The following is a 27,904-nucleotide window of genomic DNA, read 5'->3' as shown; positions in this document are numbered from 1 at the left end:
GGGGGGGGGTAGCTTCAACTCCTGCTTTTGTTCATGTGGTGATCCTGACCAGAATCCGATTCCCTTGAGCCTGATAGTTGAACTAAAAAAACCCAATACCCTTGGGAGCTTTGATCATGGAATACCCAGTATTGTGTCTCGTTTGGCGTAGATTGGCTACTGAAAGCAGCTGCTCATGTCCTCTGTATTACTCCTCCCCAGCTGTAATCAGAAGGGCTGGGCGGGCTATCTTCAGAAAGTTGAGCCCCATCCTGGCTGTTCTGGCAGGACAGTGGTTTTTTATGGTAAGGGTCCCATTCTGATTGCAAGTGGAGGAAAGGAAGCTGGTTGGATAAGTGAGCAAGAGAGACTGACGCAATAGCCCAAAGGCCCACAGGGGTGAAAGTGTCACACCCATTGTCATGGGACCCCTAAGTGGCCACATGTACTGCTTGAGCCATGAGCTGGTACTAGCTACCTTATGCAGTCTCGGGCCACTTTAGATTTTTAGTTGGTAAGATTTAACGACTAAATGTTTACTGGTTTTCTTCATGCTGAAAATTAATTAGAGAACTGTTACAAAATCTGAGCTCACTGTTTTCTTTCATCCCCTTTCTTGTTTAGCTTTGGGGGGGAATGAAAGCATCACCTTGGGTCAGCCTAATCAAATTTAGTTTTCTGATCTCGGAATTATATGGCATACTTCCTTAAGCTGGTCACTGTGCCAAAAGCTTGAAAATGTAGTTTACAGGTGTACTTCTATTTACTGGGTGCAAAAGTGACATCCAGTGGTTGGTTAAATTAATTAGAATAAGTAGTATTCCATGGAGCAGATACTAGCAATTCATTAATAAAATGAAAGTGAATCTTGTGTTCTGTTCTCATAGGCTTATTGTGTCATAAGTCTTTGCCTTATAAAATTCACTGCTGAGAAGAAGACTTAACGAATTAAACATAAGCCGGACTCTAATCTGGGAGAACCGGGTTTGATTCCCCACTCCTCCACTTGCACCTGCTGGATGACCTTGGGCAAGCCATAGTTCTGGCACAGCTGTTCTTGAAAAAGAGCAGTTTCTGTCAGAGCTCTCTCAGCCCCACCTACCTCACAGGGTGTCTGTTGTGGGGTGGAGAAGGGAAAGGAGATTGTAAACTGCTCTGAGACTCCCTTGGGTAGTGAAGGGCGGGGTGTAAATCCAATCTCCTCCTCCTCCTCCTTGTGGATTCCTTTTTTGAAACTGTTCTCTACTTGTGATTTTTCAGGCTGTACCCCTACTTACTTTGATGCAGTTCAAAAGTAGCTAGTTTTATTTTCTGCTTTACTTAAACTAATATTTCTATATTCCAAAAACTTAACAATTTGCTCTAAGACAGAGGGTGTAGCAGAATCATGAACCCAGTCCATTAATCTGTAAACTAATCCTGTTTGAAAGCTTTTGATTATTTTTTTTAAAAAGGTTAGATCTATTTTAAAAAAGCAATCCATATATTAGATACAAAGCTATAAAACCTATCTGTGACATCACTGAATGTTTTAACATAATATTTCTTTAATTAAAAAAAACCACTTTAAAGGTTTTTACATTCGCAGCAGCCCCTGTGAGGCCGACCACTGTGACTTCCATTTTTAGATGGAGAACGGAGGCAGAGAAGTAGGGTCTTGCCCAGAGTCATGCAATGAATCCATAGAGAAGGTGACATTTGGACCAGGCTCTCCACCTCCAACTCTATATTTAGTGAACTGTACTGGTTATTTGTCTGTTTATTTTGTGTTATCATTGCGTATGGCTGATCACAGATTTAAGACTAGTCCCTGTATCTGTCAGGAGCATATAATCAAACATTTGGCCTAAGGTAGACAATAAGGAGAGGAGAGGGGTGTGGAGGTGGAGTTTAATTGGAAAAAAATGTGTTCAATCTTGTTATAGGCACTTAGGCTTATTTTCAGTAGATAAGAGGGCTAAGGCCCCAAAGATATCTGGCTGTTCTCAACCACAGCCAGGGCTTTTTCAGCCCTGGCTCCGACCTGGTGGAACTCTCTGCCAACCTCCATCAGGGCCCTGCGGGACTTAATGCAATTCCGCAGGGCCTGCAAGACAGAGATGTTCCGCCAGATTTTCGATTGAGGACAGTGATGGTCTCCATCATAGCTGGCACCATGCTCTTTACTCCCACTCTGCCCACTTTGGCCTCCTCCAGTAACCTGCCCATGAGATGGAAGAATGATCCGGAAGAAGTTTTTAAGTTAAATTTGAGACGCCATCTGGAGATTGTAAAATTAAGATAAACTGTTTGTTGATTTTAATCGGTATTTTTGTATGTTTTGATCTGTTGTAAATCGCCCAGAGCCCTGCATACTCAGGGACTGGGCGATTCAGAAATCTAAATAATAATAATAACAACAACAACAACAGGTTATGCAGAAGCATCACAGAATAAGAGAGGTTTGAGAAGCAATTTGAAGGACGTGATAGAGGTGGTATCACACGGCTGTTTTGGGAGGAAGTTCCATGCGAAAGGAACAACAAGGGACAAGCAGTAGAGTTGTTCGGGAGAGCAGGAGTCTTTCAGACAACTGAGGGAGGTGAAGGATATAGGGCAGGGATATTTCAAATATGTGAGCAGAGAGAAGGGTAGGACAAGATCATGGAGAACTTTAAATGCAGAGTTTGTGTGCTATCCATGAGCAGGCACACATGAAGCTGCCTTATACTAAATCAGACCATTGGTTCATCAAGGTCAGTATTGTTTACTCATACTGGCACCAGGTCTCCAGGGTGTCTGGTAGAGGTCTTTCACATCACCTCCTACCTGATCCATTTAAGTGGAGATACCAGGGATTGAACCTGGGAACTTCTAGTCACAGCCCTTCTCCTCCCAGGAAGCCAGAGCAGATTTTAAGGAGGGTATTGCATCATTAATGCAATAACAGAGGTGAATGGGAACAGGAGGTGTTCCTAGTTTGAAATCTTAAGACATTTATTTTCCATTTTTTTCACAGTTGAGTTGTTGCCAGCAATATTATAAAAGGAATGGGTATTTTAAGTGATCTGTTTGTTTGGAGAAATAGACAGAAGGGGGGTTCTGTCATTCTTGCAGTCCCAGTGCTTCCTTCCCTGAGAAGTAATTTCTTACAGTCAAAGGACCTGCTGGAGTAACATGAGATGTGGCATGGGGAGGAGGGACTGCTGCAGGAAGAGGCAATTGGTGAAAGGTGGGACACCCCTCCCCTTCGTCATGAGTAGAAGGGCCTTCTACTCACATTATGGCACCTTTGGACCCAAGCCAATATCCCAAATATTTCTGGATCATGTTCTGCTTTTGGGTTTTGACTGTCTTGCCTGGCAAATACTAAGGTTTCCTGTTCAGACACACAAAATTTTAGCCTGAGCTTCAGTAGACCCATACCCAGCCACATGACTAAACTGGTCTTCAGTTAGCTAAATGAATACTTGGGATTCTTCATTGCTAACTGCCTTTCTTGTGCAATTATAAGGCCATTTATTAAAGCACCTTACATTTCAACTTGAAGTAACAATTTCGCTTGTGTATTTTTGAAAATGAGCAGTATTGATTTAAAGCTGAAGAAATTTTTGAAAAATGTCATGTAGAGAGTATTACTTTCTGCCTTACCACATTGTGTAGAAGGCAGTATCTTGGTTTTATGCCTATTGTGCAATGACACAGGTTTATTTTTCCTTTGTTCTTTTCAGAGTGCTGCAGCAGCTCCCAGTCCAGTGCTAGGAAACATTCCCCCAGGAGATGGCATGCCAGTAGGTCCTGTACCACCGGGTTTTTTTCAGGTATTCAGAAAAATTATGATTATAGGAATTTTAGGACTTAGAAATGGGTCCTAGCATTATTTGGTGCTGCTGCAAGAGGGTACTATTTTAGTTTCTACCGTGTATAAATGCATAGTATTTAAATATGAAATCTGGGGTGGGGGAAGGGAATTGGGAATAAGGCGTCTCTGGTGAGTAAGGAAAAAGTTTATGCTAGTTTAGCTGAGGAGCTGAAATTGTTAAGCAGCGCAAAACTAAACTACTGTGATGAAATATTAGATATGCAATAACTTTAGTGTACCAGTGAGGTTGTGGTTTCTGTACTAACATAAAGACCTGGTGCTTGCTTTACCCTTTCTATTAGGGCTGATTTACCAGAGATTGTATAATATTGGTACCCCTGAAGTTAGCATTTCTTGTAAGAGGCTATAGCATCCTGAAGTCCAAAAGCTTGAGCTGGCAATATGTATTTTTAACAGGAGTACATGATTCTGGGTATAGCTCCCTTCTTCGTTGTTCTGATAGTCACTGCAGAGTCACTGGTGTAAGTTCTGTTCTAGAAACCTGTTTTATCCTATGTTGCACAAGAACTGACTTCCTGCACTTATGTGAATGGAAGCAGAAAACTGCTGTGTCTAATTAAATCTGTTAAATGAGAAAAACATGATCCAAATGGTCATGATAGGGAGCTCCTTGTCCCTCAGAGACTGAGGAGAAAGGCCAAATAATTGGGAGTGCATGTAGAGTTCATTGCTTGTTCCTGAATAAAGATTCAGTAATGGAGCACAGTTAGAAGTTATATTTGTATGTGTGAAGAAGAGAGGGAAAACATGTGCAAAGCTAGAAGCAAGATGTTTGCCTAGAGAGGAGGCAATTCATTGAGGTGTCCTGCATGGACAGAAGAAAAAAGTGTTAGTATGATACAGGATAAGTGCATGTTGGTGGCTGACTTTTTTGAGCAGAGATGGAGAAGTTGTAGAACTATCCCAAATTTGGAATGTGCTGTTCCCAGGGTAGGTACAAACTGCTTTTTAAAAAAACATAGTAGATTTTTAATTTAAATGTGAGTTTTAAAAAATTAACTTGTATTTTACATTTTTCAAAATTTTAGTAAGTACCGTATGTTTAAAAAAGAATCTGATTCAGTACAAACATAAGCCTGTGGTGATCTCTCTGAAGCTTTTATCAGTAGTGTTGAGTTGAAGGCTGATTTTCTTTGTCGAAGTCTCAATAGGCAGAAAATATCTAACTTTTGACCTTAAGAATATAAATAAGTCATGTATAAATGTGACCTTACTTTTGGATCTACTGGCAAGTGGATCATCTCATGCATGAGATCTGTTCAGATCAGTTACCTGTTCTCTCCAGTTAGATTCGAGTCCAGTAGTGCCTGATCTCTGCAGTATGCTCAGTTATCTATTATTATTATTTCAACTATCCTGCCCATTGCCTGCAAGCAGGACTGAATATCTCACTGTACCAACCAGAAATCATGGATATTTACTCCACTTCTGTTTAGCACAGTGACTCCCAGCCATAGCTTCTACAGAGTTTTGACCTGTACTGCCTTATCCTATGCATGGTTTCTTAGGAGCACATTCACTGGAATTTAATTCCAAATAAGTGAGCACAGACTTGAAGCCTTAGACTTCCAACCAACGATCTGGTTCAGTGTCCTTGCATGTGCATAGTCAGACAGAAAATTACCTCATCTATAAGCAGATACATAGTCTATATGGATAATTTTGTTTGTATAAAGAGTCCAATTGCAAACAAAAACATTTTAATTGTTATAGCAACTAATTAGTATGTGCAATTGTTAAGCAAATAAATTTCACAGTGGAATTTAAAATTTAAATTAATTGATTTGAGTGGTCATTTTTTTCTTGGTAATTTACATCCTTATTCAAATCAATCTACACTAGTTATTCTTTATCCAAACTGTGATAAATATCCAGCTTTAACAGTACTTCAGTAAACGGTTACTGTCAATTTGCTTAGCCACCACTTATTTTAGACTAAAACCAACCCCTTTTCTCTTCGCTTCTGTCTCTCCCTGTCTTCTTCCTTTCATTGATGTGATAGTGAACTTTGGTTCTGCGATCCATACTTAAAACGTGAAGGTGGCATTTTAGCATCAGTACAATAAAGCAGGATATAAGCAAGTTATATTATCAAGCACAGCATGATAAGGAAAGCTGGTTATTGTGAGGGAATAGCCATTTGATTTGGTAATCTAGATACATGTCTATTAATATTAATATTGTAACTCTAGTATATTTTAGTGAATCTTCTCAGCTATGTAGGATTGCTTAAGTACTCTGCGGTTGTTAACCCTTGTTCGAAAATTAGCCCAGTTTGATCCATCTTTTGCTCAGTATGGAGCATGTTACACCATTTTTCTACACTCCTAAAGTAATATTAGACTTCTTATGTAGTCCTTCATACAGAGGACTACACAAATGATGCCCAGTTTATGTTATTCTTACTCATAAAGGGGGGCTCATATGAATCAGAACTTTGCTTTATCCTGCTTCTGTGCAAAGGGGGAGGGTGTTGCACCACATGATTCTTTTGAAGGGCTGTGCACCTGCTTGTCTGCTGAGCAAAAGAGTCAGCTGCCTTGTCTAAGTTAGGCTTAGAATGAAAGATGATTGGTTCTTGTGTCTGTTTAGCTAATGCACAATATTGCTGTTTCCTCATTGGATAGGATATCTGTAGTAGAGTTCTTTTAAAAGGTCTCAAAATGCCAATTAAAATTGGAAGAGAAAAACACTTTCATTCATTGTTATTTCTGACTTCAAGCAGGCTAAATCCCTGTATCTCCTACCACCCATTACAAAATTCAAATTGCTTGACTTCAGGTCTGGCATTCAATATAGTATCTACCTCCCTCCCTGAAATCTCCTGAATCTAGTGGGACTCTTGTGACCATGCAACATGCACAGATTTATCATGTAAATATGTCATTATCTATTTTCCTCAATATATTGATCTTTGTTCCAGGTAGGGCATTAAGTTGTGAACTCATTCTATTTGGGGAAACGGTACCACATACTAAACAAAAAAGTAGTAGTCCCTGGATAATGATAACACTGGCTGAAACTATCAGTGTAATTGCGCTAAAAAGAGAAACAATGAATAGAGTAGCCATATAAACAAGAGCAAGGCATTGGCTGACAGAAGGAAGAAAAGTTGTTCTCTCAAGTTAGAAGCATTTCTGTGGGCTTTTTATTGTTGCTAATTTAAAGACTGCCTAGAAAGGTCAGGAAAAAAATTAAATCACATTTAATGATTTCACAAGACAAAGTGGTATCATGGATAAAAATTAAATGGATGCATTCACCATTCCAGCACAATCTAACAATAGGACTGCTTAGAAGACCATAAAGAAAATTAGTAATGGTGGACAAATTTTCATGAAAGTCACTTGTCTCTTGAAATGTGCAGCTGCAGAAAAGGATTGGGATGTGTTCTATGTAGCATTCTCCATTAACATGAGTCAGCAGCAAGCCTAGCCAAACTGTGTGCCTTTGGATCTCATTACATATTAACATGAGTCAGCAGCAAGCCTAGCCATGGCCGCACAAACTGTGTGCCTTTGGATCTCAGTACACGAGACATGAAATGTGTGTTGGGTTCCCCAACCCAACTTGTGTTTCGCATCTGACTCGGACTCACCTTCAAAATGGGGGGGATCAGCTGCAAAGCACAACATGAGGGGCTTTAGTCTTCCCTCCCTTCCATTCTGCACTGCTTTCCAAAGCAAACAAAAAAGTGGCAGGGGTCTATTTGTCCAGTTCTGGAACCGCCAACACAATTCACATTTAATGTCTCATGTAATGAGACTCTTACACTTTCAGCAAGTGGCAGAAACCTCTGCACTGGGTTTTCATTACATATTCAGGTGTTTAACAGACCTCTGTGTTGTATGCAGATTCTCTGGTTGTAGTTTGATTTTTCCTCAAGCAAGGAGTTAGATCCAACAGTTGTCTTCTGTTCAGAGCCTTGCTGTAATGGATAGCCCATGCTCCAGTGGGAAAACTTCTCACTTAGATATGGAGAGTTAGATCCCAACCAGTGTTCCTGTGTAGGAAAAATAGCTGTTTAGCATATGGAATCTTGCTTTATATCATTTGTACAGGAGCATGCACATTCATAGGCATAACTACACAGTTTACTTTGGGGATCATAGAACCCAGCTAAACCAGTGCCTGCCAAATATTTTTAAGTTGCCTATCTTTAATTGCCATTGTCTTATTCTGTAATGTGTTGTCTTCAATGGGCAAGTAGACTGAGGGCATTCACATACTCCTGTGACAACTTTCAGATCATCTTCGTGGTCTCTGTGCATCACATCCTGGGTTATAGTGTGCCTGTGCCGACCCCGATTGGTATTGTAGAAAGCTAAAGGGATTTTCGCGTCTGCTCCCCCATCACATGACTAGGGGAGGGGCACGGTTATCTTCAGTGCACATGACTAGGGGAGGGGCATGATTATCTTGCCACTTCTCTTCTAACCGCTGCGCTGGTAGGACCTTTTACGCTTCGGTCGGTAAAAAGGACTTTGGCTTCAGCCTCCTTCTCTCCCTTTTCACCAAGGTAATGGTGGTCATTGTGGCTCAGCTTCAGCTGCAGGGCATAAAACTTTTCCCGTACATCGATGATTGGTTGTTGATTGTGGAGACCGAGACAACCTTGCTCAAACACATTGCCTTAACCCTCAACACCCTATCAACCCTGGGATTGCGGGTAAATCTAAAGAAGTCGATGCTCACCCCTTCCACTTGGGTGCAATTCGTCGGCGCAATCCTAGACTCGACACTTTGCAGGGCTTTCCTTCCCCCCAAAAGGGCAGAGAACATCGTCGCCCTCATTGGCCTCCTCATAAAACAACGGATAGCTTCAGCGAAGCAGATACAGCGCTTGCTAGGTCTCATGGCCGCAACTAAGTCGGTCCTGGTCTTTGCCAGACTTCGCATGAGACCACTTACGTCGGTCCTGGTCTTTGCCAGACTTTGCATGAGACCACATCAACTTTGGTTCATTGAAAAGTTCCACACCCAGTACCAGCCTTAGTCCCCATGCTTCACTCTTCTGGGACATGTCCTAACCTTTCTCCTTTGTTGGGAAGACAGGCAGAATCTACTGGAGGGAGCTCCCTTCCACCATCCGGACCCAGTAGTCACCCTGACCACGGACGCATCCCTCGGGCTGGGGAGCGCATCTTCAAGGCCTGTGTGTGGGGACGCAATGGGACCCTCGAGTGACACATTACCACATCAACTTTCTGGAGTTACTAGCCATTCAGTACGCACTAAGATCCTTCCGTCACCTAGTGACCAACCAGGTAGTTGCGGTTCTCACCGACAACACCATGGCCCTCTGTTATCTCAACCGTCAGGGTGGGAGCCTCTGTCGGCTAGCCACGGACATTTGGAATGAGTGCCAGTCGTGGGGCACGTTTCTAGTAGCAGCCCATTTACCAGGAACCCTCAATGTGCAGGCAGACGTCCTGAGCAGAGGAGGTGTGTAATGACACGAGTGGGAGATCAGTTGGTCATATCTATTCCTGATTTTCCAGAAATGGGGTCATCCGGTTGTTGATGCATTTGCGACACGCAAAAACAAGAAGTGTCGTCTATTTTGCTCCAGAGCAGGAAGAGATCCGCTCTCTCTCGGGGATGGTCTCCTTTGCTCGTGGACTCACAGACACCTGTTCCTTTTCCTGCCCTTTCTCCTCCTCACCAAGGTGGTAGCCAAGGTATTACGGGAACGACCACGTTGCATCCTCATAACCCCATGGTGGCCCAGACAGCACTGGTTCCCCACTCTCCTGCACATCTCCAGGGGCTCCTTCCTCCATCTTCCACCGGTGCTGGATCTCCTTCTGGCTCAGGACAGACCGGTGCTGCGTCACGACGTGCCACATCTGAAACTGACGGCATGGAGGATTCTTTGGCAGCACTCAGAGACCGAATAGACCATGTGCTCTCTAATTGTCGTAAGCTTTCTACTAGAGCTTCTTATGCTGGGAAGTGGAAGTCCTTCCTGTCTTACCTACATCTGTCGGGGCTACCTCCTCCCCCCACTGATCTAGTTACAGTGTTTGGTTTTTTGTTCATGTTGGGATTTGGACCTTAGTTTTTTGTCGTTGCAGGTGTATTTGGCAGCCATCTCAGCTAATCACCCTGAGATGGACGGTCATTCTGTCTTCTCACACCCGAGGACTAAGCAGTTCTTGAAAGGGCTCAGGCACTTGTTTCCCCCGTCCCAGGGCCCTTTGCTGGCTTGGGATCTCCCCCTGGTACTGACCAAGTTGATGGGCAGACCTTTTGAGCCTATGGCTACCTGTAGCCTACAGCTCCTCTCCTGGAAGACTGCCTTCCTGGTGGTGATTACCTCGGCCAGGAGGATGAGTGAATTGTCAGCTCTCAGGTGTGACTCTCTGTACCTGATGTTTCACAGTGATGATGGTGTTACCTTGGCCCCAGATGTTTCCTTTCTGCCCAAGGTAGTTTCAGAGTTCCATCTCCGAGTGGACATTGCTCTCCCTGTGTTCTTCCCAACACCACAGAGTGATGAAGAACGTCGTCTTCACTCCCTAGACATCAAGAGGGCTTTGCTCTTTTACCTGGGCAGAACGCGGCCTTTCAGAAAGACCCCAGTTCTGTTCGACTCTCATCCCTTACCTTCACAGGGGAAGAAGTTATCCTCTCATCATCTATCCAAATGGATCATGGAGATGATCAAACTCAGCTATCTGCTTGCTAAGAAGCCGCTTCTGGGTCCACTACAAGCACATTCCACCTAGGCAATTGCGACATCCACGGCCTTCCTGAGAGGTGCATCACTTGGTGACATGTGCAATGCGGCAACCTGGGCTACTCCTCACACTTTTGTGAAGCACTATGCCCTAGACGTTCGTCTTCATCAGCGTATGACAGTGGGACAGGCTGTGTTGCAGGCAGTGCATGTCTAGGACCTTCAGCACCCTCCTCCAGGTAGGTGGTTATTGCTTTCTAGTCTCCCAGGGTGTAATGCACAGAGACCACAAAGAAGATAAACAGGTTACTTACCTGTAACTGATGATCTTCGAGTGGTCATCTGTGCATTCACACCACCCGTGCTCCTTCCCCTCTGCTTTTGGTCCTTTCCTTTTACTTTGTGACTGAGGGCAGCGGTCAGAAGGAACTGGCGGGATAGTCGTGCCCCTCCCCTAGTCATGTGCACTGAGCCCGGCACGTGACGGGGGAGTGGGCGTGAAAATCCCTTTAGCTTTAGCTACAATACCGATCGGGATTGGCGCAGGCACACTATATCCCAGGGTGTGAATGCACAGATGACCACTCGAAGATCATCAGTTACAGGTAAGCAACCTGGTTTTCTCCTTGCTCTCTGCTTTTGTGCTGTTTCCTGCGATGGAGGGAAATCCAGAGCAACTTTATGGAGTACATTGTGTTCTGAAGAAAAGGTACAGCAGATTCATGGTGTATTTATAATTTTGTTTATAAATATACAGGGACAGCAGACGAGGAAAAAGGTACACACACTGCCACAGTGTTAGTTTTAAAGCAGCAGCCACACCTACCTATCTTCTTCGTACAGAAGAAAAGATCACCTTTGCAGGTTCCTGAGGCTGTTTCTTGCCAGTCAGCATCAGATGATCTTTAAGATCTTACATCAGGCCAACATGAAGTCTGAGTGTACATAAGCACAGCTTGTTGTCAGCCTCACACATCACCTTTTCCTATCCTCCTGTTTTGCATGTAACATAGTGAAGGAATCTTGATTTGAAAATTACATCTGGTTACCTGTGACATACAAATGCAGGTACATAGCTTAACAGGAGCCTGTTTTCTCCCACACCCCAGGAATCAACCATGGTTAAAATCCTGTTTTGTGGGAAGAGAAGCTAACTCAAGTTAAACTGCACTCTTGAATTTATACATTACATAACAGGAGTTCCTTCATTGCACTGTTTTGTGATATATGAGGGAGGAGGAGAGATGCATGCAAGCCCAGCAAAAAGCTGGTCCGTGCACATTCAGGCTTAATGCTGACTTGATGTGATGTCCAAATGCAGCCAGAGACTTCTTTTCTCTGTATGCAGGATCACTGCCACCTTAAAGCAGATGATAAATTGGGACTGCAATTTAGAACTACCGTCTCATGTTGCAGTTGTAAAAGGCAGGAAACCTGATGAAGAAAAAATTAGAGTAGTGATGAACTTGAATGATTCACATGAGAACTGATATGTCTAGAGCCATCACTTTCAGAAGTGCTGAGCTTGCAAAAGTACATCTGGTAATAGTTCTGGATGTTCAATATATTGATCAGTAAGTATCATGAACTGATGTAAAAATTTAGTTTTTATATTAGGGGCTATGTTTCTGGCTCTGAATCACTATCAGTATAATGTTTTATGGATTGCATCCTAGACAAAAGTCTTACGGCTGATTTATATACTTTTTTAAAAAGTAGAAACCACATGTAATAAATAGCCATTTACTGCAGGGGAGGGCCTCAGCCATGCGTACCACGTAGGTCTGTGAACAACGAATGCTGATTTCAAGTAATGTTCTGTTTGGGTCAATGGATAGAATAAACATTGCCCCCTATAGCAGGAAAGATAAAAACAGAGAGAAGCTTTTCAGTGGCAACTGGGGTTGATCAGTAAAATGGATCTGTCTTATATGTGATCATAGTGATGTTGCCACAGTGGCTGTCTTCTCCCATGGTCCTGCAATTGGTGCTTTCCTTTTATTCGGAATCTTAGGCTGACTGTGCGTGTAGGTTGGAAGGAAGCATGGTTCACCCAGAAAAGGGCAAGTTTGTGGTCGAATCTGCTCACTGTAATATATTTTGTGGTCCATTTCAAGTGTTACATTTACATTAGAAAAGAAACAAATGGAGAATATGTATAAGGGAGAATTAAGGCTGAGTCAAGTTTTCAAAAATTGTGCCCTGGGGTAGGACTGAGAGCTCCATCTTGAAATGGTGATCAATAGTAATTTGAGATTCATGTGTGTTACCTGGCAGTGAAATTCTTTGATAACATACCAAACTGCATGATCTAATACATACATGTTTTCTGATTTGTTGCTGTCAGTTGAGTATGAGCACATCTTGATAGTTTCAGTGAGGAACTTCATTGGCTGCACAGCAGTCTCAAAGAACACACTTGCAGGAACCTGCAACACTGTGATGCAATGGAGAGCATCACAGAAATGCTGTATTCTGCATCACATTTGGCAATATGGAAACAGTTACATTTAAATGAAACTGAAAAATGACAAAATCAAAACAAATGAAAAATACTTCCATTTGATACCCAAGTGTTGTGTATACCTGCTAAAACTTGAGGGTTACATTTCAGCTATATTAGATCCAGGAGAACTGATATGTTTGTCCTGCTGGACAATATCTGCATCCAGGGCATTAGGCTCAATCTGTTATCATCAACTGAATATACAAACACATGACGTCGATTCTTTACTCTCTTCATTTGCAATTTGTTTTAATTTAATTTAAGACTCAAACTCTTGTCCCATCTTCATTTTATATAAGACAGTCATAGGCCAATATCCAGTGTTTCTTTGCCTCACCTGTACTTGTACGTAAGCAGGAAGCATGGGGGAATGATCTGAAATTCCGTAGCACATTAACTGCCGTTGGATGCCAACTGAGAGATTCCCCCACCAAATAGCCTTTTTAGGGCACACGATGTTGCAGCTGGAAAGGGGAGCTGAGAATGCCCTCTGCACAAGATAAAGATCAGTGTTTTGAATCTGGCCCATTGTATTTTCCCACCTTCAAAAGCAGTCACGCAGAGAATAGAACAAAGTTGATAATTCACTCAAAGGATGCAGCAGAATTGTTAACTCTTAAAGCTCTGAGAGGAACAAATCTTTCTCAGACATCCATTTTTTCTTTTTCACAAATTACCAGTTAGTGGCTAGACTGCTTACACTAGTGATTAGAAAAGACTGATTGACCTATGTGAGGCTAGAAAATATAGGAAATGTATAATCTGATCTGTTTGTTACAGTAATAGTTTTTAATGTGTTCCTGTGAACTGCCTTCCAAACAACTAATGGTTTCATAGAATGGTAAATACTGATAAGGAAGTATGTGTTGACAGCAAGTTTGAATATCCTATTTTATATTCTTATGTTCTTATGTAAAGGCTAATGAAAAAACTATGTAAGATTGTCATGCCATCTAGTGGCTGCTGGATGATCTGCATTTGCCTGTAAGAGTAACACAAGCTTGTTGTGCTATAGCAGAGTGACTATTGTAGTATATGGTCCTATTATCGCCATGATATACTTTCTGTAGTATATTCAGTAAAATAGATTACAGTAATGCAGTTGCCACTTCATTATTCCTCATACATGGCACTACAGTTACCGAATAGAAACCTTAGAGTGAAAAAATTAAGTTCAACAGTATATATATAAAAGATAGTCATATGTGGTTGTTGTTTTTAATCCCTGGAGGGATATTTTTTATTATTTTTATAAGACTACATAACTACAAAGAAATATAAGGGAAGGGGATTACATCTAAGGATAAAGGATAGATAACCACACTACACTAAAAACCCAAGAGGATTGAAGAAAGGTAATAAAGTCCTTGTAGCTTTTCCTCTTTTGACGAATTTCAAATGGAATATCTTTTAAAGTTTTAATGTTTATATTTCCCATTTTCAGTGGAGTTGCTGATGTCGCTTTTAAAATAGCATCTCTGGTCTGTCTTCTTGAGAATCTGACCACAATTTCTCCAGGCAGGCTATTTTTTAAAATATAGTTGGAGTATGCCCTATAAGCAGTCTCCATCTCTTTTACTACTTCATCCACTGTTGAGCCTACTGCTGGAGCAATGATCTCGCTGAGCAGCTTCCTCAGATCCTCCTTTGCCGATTCAGGAACTCCCTGGAATCTGAGAATCATGTTGGCTTTTTCAATTTGTAGCTGTAACAAACGGTTGTCTTTGAAGGTTTTTTTTTGCTTCAACTTCCCCCATTCTTCATTTTCTTTTTTGTGGTGTCTATCTCTTTAATTCTCTCAGTCGTATGCTCCACCTTCTTCGCCGTTTCTGCCAGTTGGAGCTGCTGGGATGTGAAGTTTTGATTCAGCGAAGTCAGTTCCTGGTTAATACCATCGAGTTGCTCCATCAACAGCTTGAGCATATCCGCTAGCATTTTCATGACGTCTGCTCCCTCTTCCGGTTTTGGGCTCTGACTACCAGCCGGTTTAGCTTTAAACTTTCTTTGCGAGGCCACCATTTTATACGATTGTTTACAGTTTCAAACCGCTTCTCGTGGACTCGATAAATCGTCATCTTGATGTCAGCGCTCAAGTAAGTCTCTCAAAACAAAATAGCTGCTTATTTCCCCCCCAGCCCCCTTCATTACGCTTATCTGTCCGTTCGCATAAGAGGCGTCCCTCTTTGCGCTCCGCTTTTCCCACGGGGGGGTCACTTTTAAAATATTCCGTTTATTTTGAACTCACGTTCATTGTCGGTCATTTCTCTGACCTTGCTCACAGTAATCGATATTCTGCTCAATATCCAGCGCTTGTCCCAGTCGAATCAGCTTGTGCCCGAGGGCCACACAGCGGCAGGACTGTCAGGACAGAGGGGAGCCTCAATTCTCTGGCATTTAGCTGTCGAAGAGGCTGCCCCTCAAAAGCCCTATGGCCTGGAGCCTATCACAAAGGCTCCGTGTGGGTGCTACTTGAGGTAGCACCCCTCCATACTGCTGGTGTGTGAGTCGCTCCCCCGAGGTCCGGGGAGAACGACCACCATCGCTGATCCACAGATTGTCTATAAGCTTTCTTTTGGCCTACAAAGTACCTAAAAGATTAATCTGAAGAATCTTAATTTACCATGTCCTGGGCATGTCAGCAGTTTGTTCAACTTGCTTACAGAGTAGGTATATTTATATAACTGTAGAAACCTCTCAGACTGAGCAAAATTTATGTTCCTGTCCCCCCCACTACATCCGTCAAAACATTCATATTAACCCCTAGCCCCCACCTTATTAAGACTTACCCAAGACAACTGGTGGAAATATGGAGAGTGTAATTGTCAAGCAGTGAGGTTCTGTTTTAATTTTGCTGACCAAATGTAGCATCCTAACATTATGAAACACAACTGTGATGAATCAATATGAATCAATTTCCATTTTTTCCCCTTGTTTGCTGTACTTGCTTTGGTTTGTTATATTATTGTCCTGCAAACAGGTGTCCAAATTTATTTATTGATTTGATTTGATTTGTATCCTGCCCTCCCCGCAAGCGGGCTCAGGGCAGGTTCCATCATAAAATTCACAGTACAACAAATCAACAGTTAAAATATATCTAAAAACATAATCTAAAAACAGTAATCAGTAGAAGGCTGGTGCCTCAACAGATCTCAGCAAAAAGCAGTTGGTTTCCAGGTAGTCATTTGGATCTGAGGTCACTGGAGGGGAGGCCAATAGTAGGTGGGCATCCGCTGCCTCAACTGAAAGCCTGGTGGAAGAGCTCTGTCTTGCAGGCCCTGCGGGAAAGATATTGATATACTCAATGAGGATGGTTAGTGCTCTATGGATAATACCTTTTCTTTATCATCTGCAAAAGCATCTTGTGTTTCCTGTTACTCTTCAGAGCAAATCCTTGATTATTCTGTTTGATTCCTTTTCTCTTTATTGAAATAGAATGGCTTGGTACTGGGAAGACAGCGTGGTGTAGAGTGTCAGGCTACCACTGGGGAGACTGAGATTCAACTCTTCAGTTTCATGAAGTTGACTCAATAATTTTATGCCTGTCCCTTTTTCTCAGCCTAACTTGCTTCCCTGGTTGTTGTGAGCATCAAGTACATGCAAGGACTGTGGACACAGTTACAAATTCCTTGCTGAAAGGGTGGAACATTAAACATTTAATTAATAAATTCCTGAATTTCATATATTTCCTTATAGTGAAGGGGAAGGAGTCATTTTAAGCCATCCATAGTAAAACAGTAGAAAGAGGTTTTTTAAAAAAAAAATCTCTTCCTGCAAGAAAGATGCTAGGAAAAAAGGCAACAAGCAAAGGTTTTCTTTTCTGCCAAGGCTTGTGTGGGTTGGAAATGAGTACAGAACTGAGGTTGAAAATATTTTGAGAAGCAGTACCTATGAATGGTGGGCTCTTGCTGTACAAAATAGTTATTTGCTATTTATGGGTTGGATCCAGCCATCATTTCCACTGCTGAAAAAACAAGAGAATCCCTTTTGATCGCTAGAAAGGCTATGCAAGGGGTCATGTGACCTGGATGAGATTGAGGGGGAAATCCAGTAGGATCAAACCCTGTGTAATGAATGATTGTGACAGAACTGAAGTATTCTTAAGAGCAGCAGTTTAAAGGCTCCTGTCCCTCCTGTTCAACAAAGGCAGCCTAGAAAAAAATGCCATCTGATTTTATATTAAGTCAGCCATGCTTCAGCACTTTGCTGAAACTACTGTCTCCTCCAGGCTTTGTTTTCCCAGAACAAAACCCAGGCAATTGCTAGATGTAACAGATTCAAAAGATTACAAACTTGTACTTATTCATGTAAATTTTCTATCCTGCTGACTTCCAAAGGCATAATTCTGTAAATGAATAAATTCTCTCATTATGTATTGTGCCCGCCCGGTGATTTCTTGAGTCATTTCGTATGTTCCAGTGCATACCTATACAGATACTGGCTCTGCTGGAGTCTTGTTCTAGTTAGATATAGATGTCCATATATATTATAAACAACACAGACTTTAAATCAAAGCCATGTACATTGGCGCTCTTATGCTAGTAGGCATCTCCACTTATACTTATGTGAGGGGCAAGTTATGCACCAGTGGTGGGAGGGCAGCATCGTTTGATAACTTGGCCTTAAAAAAACCAAACAGATCTGTACTGTCCTTGTTTCTCAGTATGACTGAATAGTGGAGACATTCTTATTACAGGTTGATGACAGATTGACTTTGTGAGGGATATAGAAGGTAAGTCATGCACGTATGACTAGCTGTACAAGTGTACAGGTCCAATTTGTTACTTGAGGAGCTAAATTAATTTAGTTCCCATTAGGATTAAAATATGAATAAAATGTCATAATACTACAGTGAGTAGCTACTGAAGGATACCCAGGGATATTGCAGTATGTTACTAACACAAGGGCAAATTCAGGTGTGTGATGGCATATGTCAGATTCCTACAAACAATATCCTTATGACAACAGGGGTACTCTGCAAAACTGTCTCTCCAGTGGTTTATAGTAGAAGGCAAAAAGTCAACATTTTTAAGCTCGTCATGGAAATAAGTGCTCCTACCAGAAATTTCTTAAATATATTTTCACAGCACAAATATGCATAGAGCTGCAATCACTTAAAATAATTGCTACATATTTATAAAATGTTTTTCAAGACTTGCTCTTCATAATCAGCTAGGATATTTTAAAATTTCACTGCTGCTTCAGCTACAGACTTAACCCCCTCTAGTCCCCTTTCTTAGAGCCAAGTGAAACATTTAGAGTTCTTTAGTTCTTCAAGTGCATTTACTAGCTTGAGCAATTCTGTGCCACAAGGCTATGGAAATTTGGGTCTTCCTCTTTTCCTACTGCTTTCAGCTTTTCCTAGCAGTATTATTTTTACCTGTGAGTCTTTGTTTTCTAATGATTTGACCAAAGTAGAGGAGGGACTGTGGCTTAGTGGTAGAGCATCTGCTTGGCATGCAGAAGATCCCAGGTTCAATCCCCGGGACCTCTAGGTTTGGGGTTTTTTTGTTGTTGTTGGGGTTTTTTTGTTGTTTTTTTAAAGGACCAGACAGTAGGTGATGTGTAGACCCTGGAAAGCCACTGCCAGTCTGAGTAGATAATAGTGGCCTTATTTATAGTTATGTGTTTATTTATTTATTTAATTTGTACCCCGCCCGCCCTGCAAGCAGGCTCAGGGCGGCTTACATTGGTTGGTACATAGAAACCATTAAAATCCACATAAAATCTTTTAAACAATTCAATTACAAATAAGATAATAAAATCATAAAGTGCTGGCAATATTTCATTAATTACTTCAGATGGCGTACTGATGGACCAGGGGTGTGATTCAGTATAAGGCAGCTTCATGTGTGTTCATCATGTGTATGATAGCCTCAATTAAGTTATTTTAGCTTTTAGGGAGGCTTGAATTGATCTAGGACCCACTAATTTGTCCTTTTGGCAGTCCATCGTATCCATAAATGCCCAGAGTTCCAAAATTCGTAAGGTGGATCCAATTTCCAATACAAGGAAAACAATATTTAGAGTAAATGCTGTATATGTTCTACTGTATTTGAATTTTTAAAACCCCTGTAATTAAAACCCCGTAATGAAGCAGAACTTCAGCCGCACCCATAGGTACTTACACAGTGTAGAAACACACTTTTCTTAATAATTGATGTGCAAATGAATTATATGAGTGGAATATTCACTTTAATATCATGTCAAAGGAAAACCACAGCAACTGGGGGGGGGGTTTGGGCATAATTTTTGTTATATATATATTGTCCACAGAGTTTTATTTATTCGTTCATATTTATAACCCACCCTTCCCGCGAGCATTTTAGCAGTACAATAAATAATTAAAACACCGTCATATGCATTAAAATGGTGGTTACAACTCCAGAGCAGAAAATTAGCAATTGCAAGAGGTTCCCCAGCCTGTTGGTGGCACATAAATAATGGCCAGCAATTGTTAGGTGGATGACAAACCTTAGGGAGACCATACATGTACGTCCGCTGCCTCAGCCAAAGGCCTAGTGGAACAGCTCCGTCTTACAGGCCCTGCGGAATTGAAGAAGATCCCGCAGGGGCCTGATCTCAATGGGGAGCATGTTCCACCAGGCAGTGGCCAGGGCAGAAAAGGCCCTGGTCCTGGTTGAGGCAAGATGGACGTCTTTCAGGCTTAGGAGATATTGATCCACAGAGCATAATGCTCTTTAGGGCATATACAGAAAGAGGTGATCCCTCAGGTATGCTGGTCCCAGGCCGTGTAAGGCTTTCAAGGTTATTACAAGCACCTTAAAGCACATCTGGAACTTAACCAGTAACCAGTGCAATTGGTGGAGCACTTGCTGAACGTGAGCCCACATAGGCATCGCCGTCAGCAGGCGTGCTGCCGCATTTCCAGTAATCAAACCTGGAAGTGACCATTGCATGGATCCCTGTAGCCAAGTCCTGCGGGGAGAGATAGGGTCTCAGTAACCTTATCTGCTGGAGATGGAAGAAGGCAGACCGGGGAACTGCAGTAACATGGGCCTCCATAGAAAAAGAAGCAGCCAGTGTTAGTCCCAGGCTCATCACTTTCTGGACGGGCACCAGAGGTGTCCCCTCCAGTGCAGGGAGCCTAATACCCATATCCCCTCCCCTCTGACTCAGGTACAGGTACATCTTTGATGGATTAAGCTTCAGCTGACTCTGCTGCAACCATCCAGCCACAGCCTCCAAAGCCTTGGCCAGATTATCAGGGGCAGAGGTATCATCTGCATATTGATGGCAACCCAGCCCATACCTCCAGGCTAACTGGGCGAGGGGGTGCATATAGATGTTAAATAACATTGGCAAGAGGATTGTCCCCTGCGGTGATCCCTCTCACCCAGTGCCACCCTCTGTCCCCAACCATGGAGAAAGGAGGAAAACCATTGCAAGTCAGTCTTCTGAACTCCTATGTCAGCAAGGCGGTGGGTCAGTACATCATAATCGACCGTGTCGAATGCTACTGTCAGATCTAATAGCAACAGCAGCATCAACCCACTCCGATCCAGATGTCTGCAGAGGTCATGTGTAAAGGCAACCAGAGCCATCTCCATCCCCTGACTGGGGCGGAACCTGGACTGGAAAGAATCAAAGATGGAAGCGTAATCCAAGTCACTGCAATTAGTCACTGCAATTTTCTGCAAGCAGTATTTCTGGTAATCCATTGTTCATACAAATGTTCTACTTGTTAATTATACTCAGAAAAATCTCTACCGCAGCTCTAAGACTACAAAATTTAAACTACAAAATTTAGACTACAAAATGACAATAGTGCTGAAGACTGTTCAACATAGTGGGGATAGTCATGCTAGCCCATCCTATACCCATGGCATGCAGTCCTCTAGCCTCATAATCAGTATACTTAATCTTGTGGTATATCTATCAGGTGAATCAAGTCTACAGAGATTGAACTTTGTGAATGTTAACTGAAACTAGGGCAACACAATGTATATTCCTTCCCCCCAACACAACAAATACACTCTTTCAGGTCAAGACTATTTAAAGCATAGCATGTTGTGGCTTGTTAAAAAGTGCATTGAGTCACTCTGTTCTTACAAAATTAAACTGCACTAAACATACTCAGCTTACACAAATGCAGCTTATTTATTAGGTGAAAGCTAAGACTACAGTAATCCTTGTTTTGAATTAACGTTTAGGAAACAGGACAATACACCGTCTTATTTTCACTGGGTGGAATCCTACCATTTTTGTTGCTTTCCCCAGCAGCTCTCTGTTATCTGCATGTTCAAAAGAGGACATGGCACAGAAGGGTACAATGAGGAAGGACAGGAAATTCTGCCAGTAGAGTGTTTTGTGCTAGTGAAAGCTGTGTTGCTTCCAGGCTGCTTAGCTTTCTATTTACAAGTGTCCTGTATATTCAGAAATAGTTTTTCATGGATATGGAGGTTGCTATAGGTAAGGGAAGACCCACTTCCACGGGTAGAAGGAACCCACAGGGTTGGATCGCACAGTGCATTAGCATGATTGCAGATTTTTCTTACAGCACTCCCTTTTGGCAGTTCTTTATGACCCCAAGAAATTTAATTCTCAGGACTGCACAACCTGCAATGATAGCCCCATGGTTTAGGAGGTTGCACTGGGGAGGGGAAAGAGGACAAAACTGCCCTTTTTGTGTCTTCTGTCAGTGCCTCTGTCAGCACAGCTGAAGAAGAAAGTAACAATTTCACTCCACTGTCCTCCCACTGCAGCCCTCTGAGCCATGTGGCTATTAGTCCATTCATGGCCTGCAGCCTAGGGAATCTGTAATCCTTGTATTTCTGGGTCTAAGGTTTTCAGTTCATAGGATTCATTCTGCTGGTGTTAAGCTACAGCAGAAGTACAGGTTATATGTAAAGGCATATAACTGTAGTCTTGTAACCTCTTTTGAAAATCTGCTTTCAGAGTTGGAACACAGGGGAAGTGTTGGCCATTTCCTTGCCAGGTAGCTCCTTATTCCAAACTGGAGCCCAGGCTCTTGGTTGGGGGTGGGATGAGCAGGAATTTGAGCCCCTTTAAGAGGTGACTGTTCTTCCTTAAAAGGGCTATCAGTTGAATGTTACACGTGTTTAGTTAGAATGTTGGCATGTTTTGCTTTCTGTAGCTTTACCTAGAAAAGTTCTGTAGAAAACTCCTTGGACCTCCTACATAAAATTAATTATGGTTTGGATGCCTAACTTATTTCTACATGCTTCTAAAAATCTGGGACACCTAAACAGAATTTTTAAAAATATAATGCAGAATTCTTCAATCTGGAAGAATGGGTTGGCATAAATATGTCTGCAGGGTATGAATGTTGGAATTTATGACCATCTCAAAGTTCAGAGTTGACATTAGGACGTACAATGACTTCAGTGTACTTATCTCTCAAGTAGAAGTCTATAAGTTATAAATAAAATCTATTACATACAATTTCCCTTAAAATGTGGTAACAATAAACACAAAATCAGATTTCTGATGTCAGCAGTTTCATGAAAGTACTCCAGTTGAAGTTAACAGAATGCTCACTGACTTTCTGAGTGGCAATATCTACCTACAGTTGTTTAATTCATATTGCTATCACTTTTTCATTGTAGGCTTTTTCTGGTTAGTGCTCTGAGGTGATCTGAAGTTAGGTGACCATGAATTCCCACCCTTCAAAACAGAGGGAAGCCAATTCCATCGTCTTTCCCCTGAGGTGAAGAGTCCCTGCTCACATTCTTAGAGAGGTCTTCATTTTCACATTAGCCAGACAGTACAAGGAGGGCGCTCCCTCTTTCTTTACAGAGAACTCAGTCCCTTGATGCTAATTCAAGAAATACTCATCCAAAGCACTAAAGAAAAGAATATCCATCTCAAAAGAGATGAAAGCCAGTGTGCTATTGTGGTTAGAATATTGAACTAGGATCTGGGAGACCAAGATTTGAATCCCCACTCTGCCATGGAAGTTTCCTGGGTGTCTTTGGGCCAGTCACATACTCTCAGTCTCACATACCTTAAAGGGTTGTTAGGAGGATAAAATGGAGGAGAGGAGAACAATGTAACCTGCCTTGGGTCCCCATTTGAGAGAAAGGTAAGCTATAAATGAAGTAAATAAATAAAAAAAGCAATGAAGACTCCCCACCACCATCACCACTGTAATGGTCATAAGAGTACACTATTGTTAAAGCAAAAGTAGTGTGTTTCTACCCTAGAATAAAACTGCAAACTGCATTTTCATGGCACTCTCTTGCTATCATGTGGTGCTGAAGCAAGAGATTAAAAATTGATAACCCATGGTTAATGGGAAAATACAAATATAGATTACCAGAATATTTTTAATCCCTGATATAACTCTCTTGGCATCTATATATTTGAGTCCTTATCCTACTTTTTCATATCAGTTCATCAATGCTGGTGTGATATGCTTGTCCATCGTCATTCCACTTCATTAACCCATTCCATTACAGACAAGGTACAAATTAGTTTTTCGTTTGTTATGGTACTGTGTCTGGTGGCTTCCGTCCCACTTCACTGCTCACAATTTCCAGAATCCTGTTGCTTTAGGCTGTTTGCTTGTCTTATAGCATTTATAACCCTGCTGTTTTTATTTATTTTACTAAGTAAAAGGTGTTTTAATGTTCTTGGGGATTGCATGCATTTCTGCCTGAACTGCTGTGCTGCTTGTACCAAAGCATAACCAGAAAATCATTAAAAGGATTATTTAGAATTTTCTTCAGGACCTTTTGTCAAATTTTTGTGCTCTTGTATCCAGGAACAATGCTAGTATAACATATTTATGATGATACTGTTTGGATTTTGGTTTTCTCAATGATATATTTGCTCAAGAATGTAAAATGTGATAAAGCTAATCTTTGGTGATCATGGAAATGGAAATAATACATAAGAGCATCATAAAGATTATACTTTTCCATTTCTGTTATGCTTAATTTGTGGAGGGGGATTGGAATAACAAAGTCAAATTGAAGCCAATGCTTAGATGTGTTATTACAGTGTGAAAACAGAAATGGTTTTTGTGTTATTGGGTGAAGTATGATGTTGATTCTCATTCTGTTCATGTATACAAATTTTCTCATTCAGTTCATGAACTTGTTTTAGTTAAGATTGAGAGTAACTTCCAGAGAACCAAGCAAAGCAAATATTGACTTACTATGAATTTATTTCCCCTCCTCCTGACTTTTTAACATTTCATGCTATATATGGCTGTAATTGTTTTCTTTTAATACACACAAGACATAAGTAGATTTAAGGGTCATTGTTCCTTTCATCCAAATCCCAAATACTTGTATCCAGCATCACTGTAATGCTTCTGCAATCAGGTATTTCAATATGTTTTGCCTTGTCTCAGTGTTGCATGCTATGTCCTAATCACTGGTCTTAGGACCATGGTTCCATGGGACCACTTATGCAATTAGAGCATTTATTGGCTATGTGGTCTACTAAATGGGTTTTGGACATCACATTTGAAATTGACTTTGTAAAGTACTCAAATTGATGCTGGTATGTTGAACTGAAGAGAGCAGTGTGCTGATCATCAAAGGAATTGATTATTCACGTCCCACATAATGATCCATCCCAAAAAATGTTGGAAGGTTGGAATGAAATAGGGAAAATAGCCTAGAACAAATGTTTCTAACCTTTCCCCCAATTTTATTAATCCATAGGGGCCTGCAGGTTCACAGCCTTCACCCCATGCACAGCCCCCCACTCACAACCCCAGCAATCCCACGATGGGACCTCATGGTCAGGTAGGAAGGTATACAAAAGAACCCATCTGAAACACCTTACTTGCAACTGCCATTACAATGATAGTTTTCTCATTTCAGATTTGCCATTTAACTTTCCTTCTCCACCCAAAGTGGTTCACATTTTGGACCAGATGCTCTGTAGTATTCATCTTCAGTACTTTCTTCCAGTAATACATTGAATCACACTTCCCTGCTGTGCCCCCTTTCACCATATTCTCACTATTTACTTATTAAATGATGTGGTTTGTTCATTTCTCTATTTTTGTGATTAATTACTTTCCTGACATCTTTGTAATTTGTTAATGGCAATTTTGGCATATAGCATGGGCAAGCTATTTTGCCATTACTCTTCTCCCATTCATGTCTGTGTTGCATACAAATTTTATTTTGTCTGGTTTTGTCCTATATCTGAATGTAGCACAGTTTGTGTGTTTTTGACCAAGGATTCACTTATTTTTTAAAATCATTTTTAAAAGTATAATTACATTTGTGGCAATGAAATAGTCACTGTTCATCTATGTATTGTATGTTAAGCTTGCCAAAACATTTTGATGCTATAATGCTAGTAAATTGTTCAGAACCACTCCATACCTTTGAGAAAATTAATCCTTGTGGCACCGTTTACTATTCTGTAAGCCTAGAATATAGCTCTGTACAGTTCTTGAGAGCATACAGGTTATCATTCTTTTGTTGCTACTGATTCTGAGGGAGAAGAGTAGAATTTATAGCCTGGAGCTATTGTGAATAAAGCAAAGGGGGTATTTCCAAACAGTGTCTTTACTTCTGGTGCTCAGTGCTTTCGGAGATAGAACTGGTAGGGAACAAGCAGATTGGGGGCCATCAATCTCTACCTGTCATTTGACAGATTAAATTTGGGTTTGTCACAAATTCAGCAGTTCCCAATACCTTGTTCTCTAGGTACTGTTTCAATTGCAGGTTCCATTCTACCCCATAGTGCTGTAATACAATTATTTTTGTCTGCTGTAAGGTTATATATTCAAACCAATGTAATGTGTCCCACACTGGTTTAAACTGCATGTCTTCTTTCTTGAATTTGTGGGCTCAGAAGTTGGCAGCTGTCCAGGATTCAGTGTGGAAAGTGAGCACTCCCTGAAAGCAACATTTCCTCTCCTTACTTGTGTGTGTACCTCTGTGTCTCCTTCCTTCAGCTGGGCCACTGCTTCCAGATAACCATTAGAGTCTGAAGGCACTATGCTGCCATAAGACTTCATCTGTATCTAATCCTGAGATATTAACAGAGTAACAGGAAGGCCTTGGTTGTATTTAGCTTGCAGTCAACTGGTGACAGGTCCCTGCCAGCATGGCAGATATGTGTGGACTGGATTTGGCTTTCTTGAAGAGGAACGCTAGGCTGATTTTGAAAATGTTGATCATTTTCCATACACCTAGTGAGCAATTTAAAGACCTGAGTTTGGCATAGTGGTTTGAATTCTGGGGTTTTGAAAAATACTATATTTATCTAGGCAGTTGTGTTAATAAAGTGAACATAGAAGTTGGGGGACTACGATGATCTGTCTGGGGCTGAATTTGGATACGGGTTAGAAAACCATTGCTGATGTGATATAAATTGTGTTATACATTATTTGCACAGTCTGTGTAACAGTTCTTACATTGTGGTTATATGATGGTCTATAGACGTGCACAGTCATCACACGCTTGTACATTAATTGTCTGAAGTTTGGCAGAATAGTGTACTAAATATTATTGGCATGATGATATGAGACCCAAAAACTAGTGGAACAAGGCACAACCCACAATGTTAGATTCCCTGTTTTTTAAATGCAGCAAATCTTCTTGTATGGGTTAAGAAATTGGTTTTGGGATAGAAAACAGAGCTGTGCCAGAGTATTGTGAGTTTAACTTTCATACTGAGGTTTGCACTTTTGAAGGACAGCATTTTGTTGAGCACCTAAGCCAAATGCGTGAAATGGAAAGTATTTTTCTGCTTTCCTGAGTTGTGGGGTAAAGGAATTGTTCATACCCTGAGCTAATCTGATCAGGGTCAGTAAAGTTGGTGACCTGGTTTAGTTGAAATTTTTACTTTCTGTAATCTTTGCTTTAGCTCTACAGTAATAAGGACAGATAATAAAGAGACTGTCTAAACTTTAATGCTAATGACAATATATTCCTACTAGTTTATGCTCAAAGTTTTCCTTCCCTGAATTGATCATAAACAGTTCTAATTTTAGCTATAGTGAATGCTAGTTCCACTCCAAATATGTGGAATAGGATTGCTGCTTCAAAGAGAAAAGTAGTGGCCATAGAATGTCTGCAGTTCCAGATTATAACCATTAGGCAGTATGTCCCTATCTGTCAGCCAGGAAAGAATGACAATAACATTTGATGCACATTTTTTTATATAGCCAGTGCTTCCCAGCCTAGGGGATAGGGACCCTGGGGTCCTGCGGAGTTTTTTGCAAAAAGTCCACGAATCCATGTGCACACTAAGCATTGTCATTTTGATCTTTATGTCTTTTCTCAGTCAACAGATTCTAAAAGTACAGCTACTGTCATCTGGAGGGAGGTCTGCAAAGTTTCTTGATGTTAAAAAGGGGTCTTTATACTCAAAAAGGTTGGGAAGCACTGGTTTAAATGAAGGGCAGTATCAAATCCCTATGTTAGATCAATTTAAAATGAATTCATTTCTGTTATTAATTCTGCCATTTCATTTTTTAGCCATTCATGTCTCCCCGGTACCCAGGAGGCCCCAGGCCACCTTTAAGGATACCCAATCAGGTAACCCTTTTTACTAATGAAGGACAAGTGGAAAAAAGTACTTTCAAGTAGGAAAGCAAAATTCTGCAAGCTCACCTTCAAACAGGGTTTATGCAACTATTTTATGTAATGCAATCAAACTTTAATTTATTGAACTGGAGACTTGCTTCAAGTGTTTATTTTGAACAGTGCCATATATGTTAGGTCAGGATGGATTTGATCTTGTTTATCAGTTTATAGCAGAGTTAAACAGCACTGTGCCACCTGCAAAAGTATGTAACTTACATGACATAGGTCTTCCTCACGAACTAAATTCTGAGGCCTTAAATAAGGCCACTCAAAAACTGCTACATTTTTAACATACAGAAACATCTCCCCAGTAACTTTATTTACTGTATGCA

At 41.2% G+C, this 27,904-nt stretch overlaps 1 protein-coding gene across 2 annotated transcripts in view; it reads left to right on the top strand.

Moving 5' to 3' along the window:
* The window catches only part of SSBP2 (single-stranded DNA binding protein 2), a 180,922-nt gene that overhangs the window by 103,235 nt on the left and 49,783 nt on the right, over positions 1-27,904 (top strand). The window contains exons 5-6 of one of the 2 annotated variants that reach the window (XM_015423299.1): positions 3,690-3,779; positions 27,465-27,524. In XM_015423299.1, the coding sequence (XP_015278785.1) occupies positions 3,690-3,779; positions 27,465-27,524 (150 nt within the window). The remainder of the gene's footprint in view (positions 1-3,689; positions 3,780-27,464; positions 27,525-27,904) is intronic. The other variant, XM_015423307.1, reaches the window with a different exon arrangement.

This window comes from Gekko japonicus, unplaced genomic scaffold (assembly GCF_001447785.1).
Source record: "Gekko japonicus isolate JY-2015 unplaced genomic scaffold, Gekko_japonicus_V1.1 scaffold1376, whole genome shotgun sequence".
Classification (NCBI taxonomy): Eukaryota; Metazoa; Chordata; class Lepidosauria; order Squamata; family Gekkonidae; genus Gekko; species Gekko japonicus.
The sequence above is the reverse complement of the archived record's forward strand: the minus strand, read 5'-3'. Positions and strand labels throughout refer to the sequence as shown.